This window comes from Micrasema longulum, unplaced genomic scaffold, assembly GCF_059751315.1.
Source record: "Micrasema longulum isolate JH-2025_06_02 unplaced genomic scaffold, ASM5975131v1 h1tg000571l, whole genome shotgun sequence".
In the NCBI taxonomy this organism is placed as follows: domain Eukaryota; kingdom Metazoa; phylum Arthropoda; class Insecta; order Trichoptera; family Brachycentridae; genus Micrasema; species Micrasema longulum.
Window position 1 is genome coordinate 1,079,235 of NW_028277767.1, and position 1,851 is coordinate 1,081,085.

At 41.4% G+C, this 1,851-nt stretch overlaps 1 protein-coding gene across 1 annotated transcript; it reads right to left on the reverse strand.

The window, feature by feature from the left end:
* Positions 1–489: 489 nt before the first annotated feature.
* Positions 490–1,240, reverse strand: LOC148280536 (pupal cuticle protein Edg-84A-like). Its single transcript, XM_088228230.1, has 2 exons — positions 1,207–1,240; positions 490–1,128 (listed from the first exon to the last, which is right to left on the reverse strand). Exons 1-2 carry the CDS (start codon positions 1,216–1,218, stop codon positions 565–567), a joined length of 576 nt encoding a protein of 191 aa, XP_088084356.1. The 5' UTR covers positions 1,219–1,240; the 3' UTR covers positions 490–564.
* Positions 1,241–1,851: the final 611 nt, after the last annotated feature.

Below are 1,851 nucleotides of genomic sequence, written 5' to 3' on the forward strand. Positions count from 1 at the left end.
ATGTCGACAATTCTTTAGAATGTGGAATCTAGGCTTATCGACAAAAATTTGACTTTTTCAAAATATTGTTGAGTCGATTCCAAAGTTTAGGTGTTATAAAAAGTCTGCCAGTTTAAAAAAAATTGCGGTACAAAAAAAAAAGTGTTTTGTAAAATAATATTACAATACATACGTGCCTACTGTATGTTCACCAAATTATAATAATTTGAACTATTGCATTAATTTTTGTGTAGTTGCATACTATTATGAGCAAGTGCGTTAAAAAACTGTTATGAATATGTGAAAGTCACAAAATGGTTAAAATCATAAAATCACGATTTTAACCATTTTGTGTAATCTCGGTAGTATTAAAATTATGTAATCTCGGTAGTATTAAAATTATGTAATCTCGGTAGTAGTCGTATTTTTACATATGTACCTCATATAGACGTCATGGATGTGAAAAAAAATGTTTTTCTCGGAATATGTTTATTGATAAAAATAATTTAATTTACAGGATCACATCCTAATCGGCAGTTTTGTTTCATAGTCAAATTAAAAAAAATAGTTATTGAGTTTGTTCATTTAGTAGGCATAGGCGTAGTTGTGGCCGGAGTAGGCGATAGGGGCGGAGTGGCCGATAGGGGCGGAGTAGGCTAGGGGGGTGGCGCGGGCGGCGTATCCCAGAGGGGCGGAGTAGGCCAGGGGAGAAGAGTAGCCCAGGGGGGCGGAGTATGCCAGGGGAGAATTGTATCCCAGAGGGGCGGAGTACGCCAGCGGTGAAGAGTAAGCTAGGGGGGCGGAGGCGGAGTAGGCCAGGGCGGCCGGAGCGGCGCGGGCCACGGTGACGGCGGGGGCGGCGGCTACGACGGGGGCGGCGTGCACAAGGGGGTCCTTGCGCACCACGGCGTTGAAGCCGTTGACGGGGTCGGCGGCGTAGTCCACGGTGCGGCGGGTGCCGTCAGACTCCACCAGCGAGTACTGGCCCTGCACCACGTCCCCGCTGCGGGTCTCGTGCTGGCTCTTGTTGTCTCCGGTCAGGGCGTCCTGCACGCCGTAGGAGTAGCTGTACTGGGGGTTGGGGTCGTACTCCGACCCGAGCAGCACTCCGGCGCGGGCCACGGCTACGAGCGCCAGCAGGATGCACACCTGGAAGGGACATTATATTATGTGTAATAAGTATACAGACATCACCCGGATATTACGAACCTCCATCGCCTTACCCACCTTGAATGCCATTGTACCGGATAGTTCGATTACAACTGATGCTGCCCGAAACGTTGTGTCCACCTTATATACCCAGAAATTATCTAGTTAAAGCGGGACACAAACACGTTCCTCTTGAACAAAGTATATTTGTAGATTAAGATTTACGCATTTATTTAGACACTTGATATTTAAAAGCCGATCGAATGTCATCAAGCTTTCATGGGTTCGCTACAAATTTTATCTACCTTATGAATATTCTTTCTTATGTACTGTTTCTTTTTCTTACTTTTTGTATTTTCGCTCAAGAATACGCCCAAAAAACTATTGAATGTACTTGATCGCTCTAAAAATATAATTTAGATGATACGGAAAATAATTATAAAATATAAAGATATTTGTGGTATATTTGTTATTGATTTGTGGACATTTATAATTTTATTTTCAATCTGGAATCAGGGCACACACTTACATATTCTTGTGTTTTCTCTAGTAATAATACTATATACACTTGTATCTTATTTATAAATAATTGTTTATGTATATTTAATAAAAATTAAATGATAATAATGACTAAAATAAATATAAAAAATACATTATTTACTGTCTTAGAACAGGGAAGCTATCCCTAGTTAGGCAGTTTAGATGACTCACCAGCAAAAACAA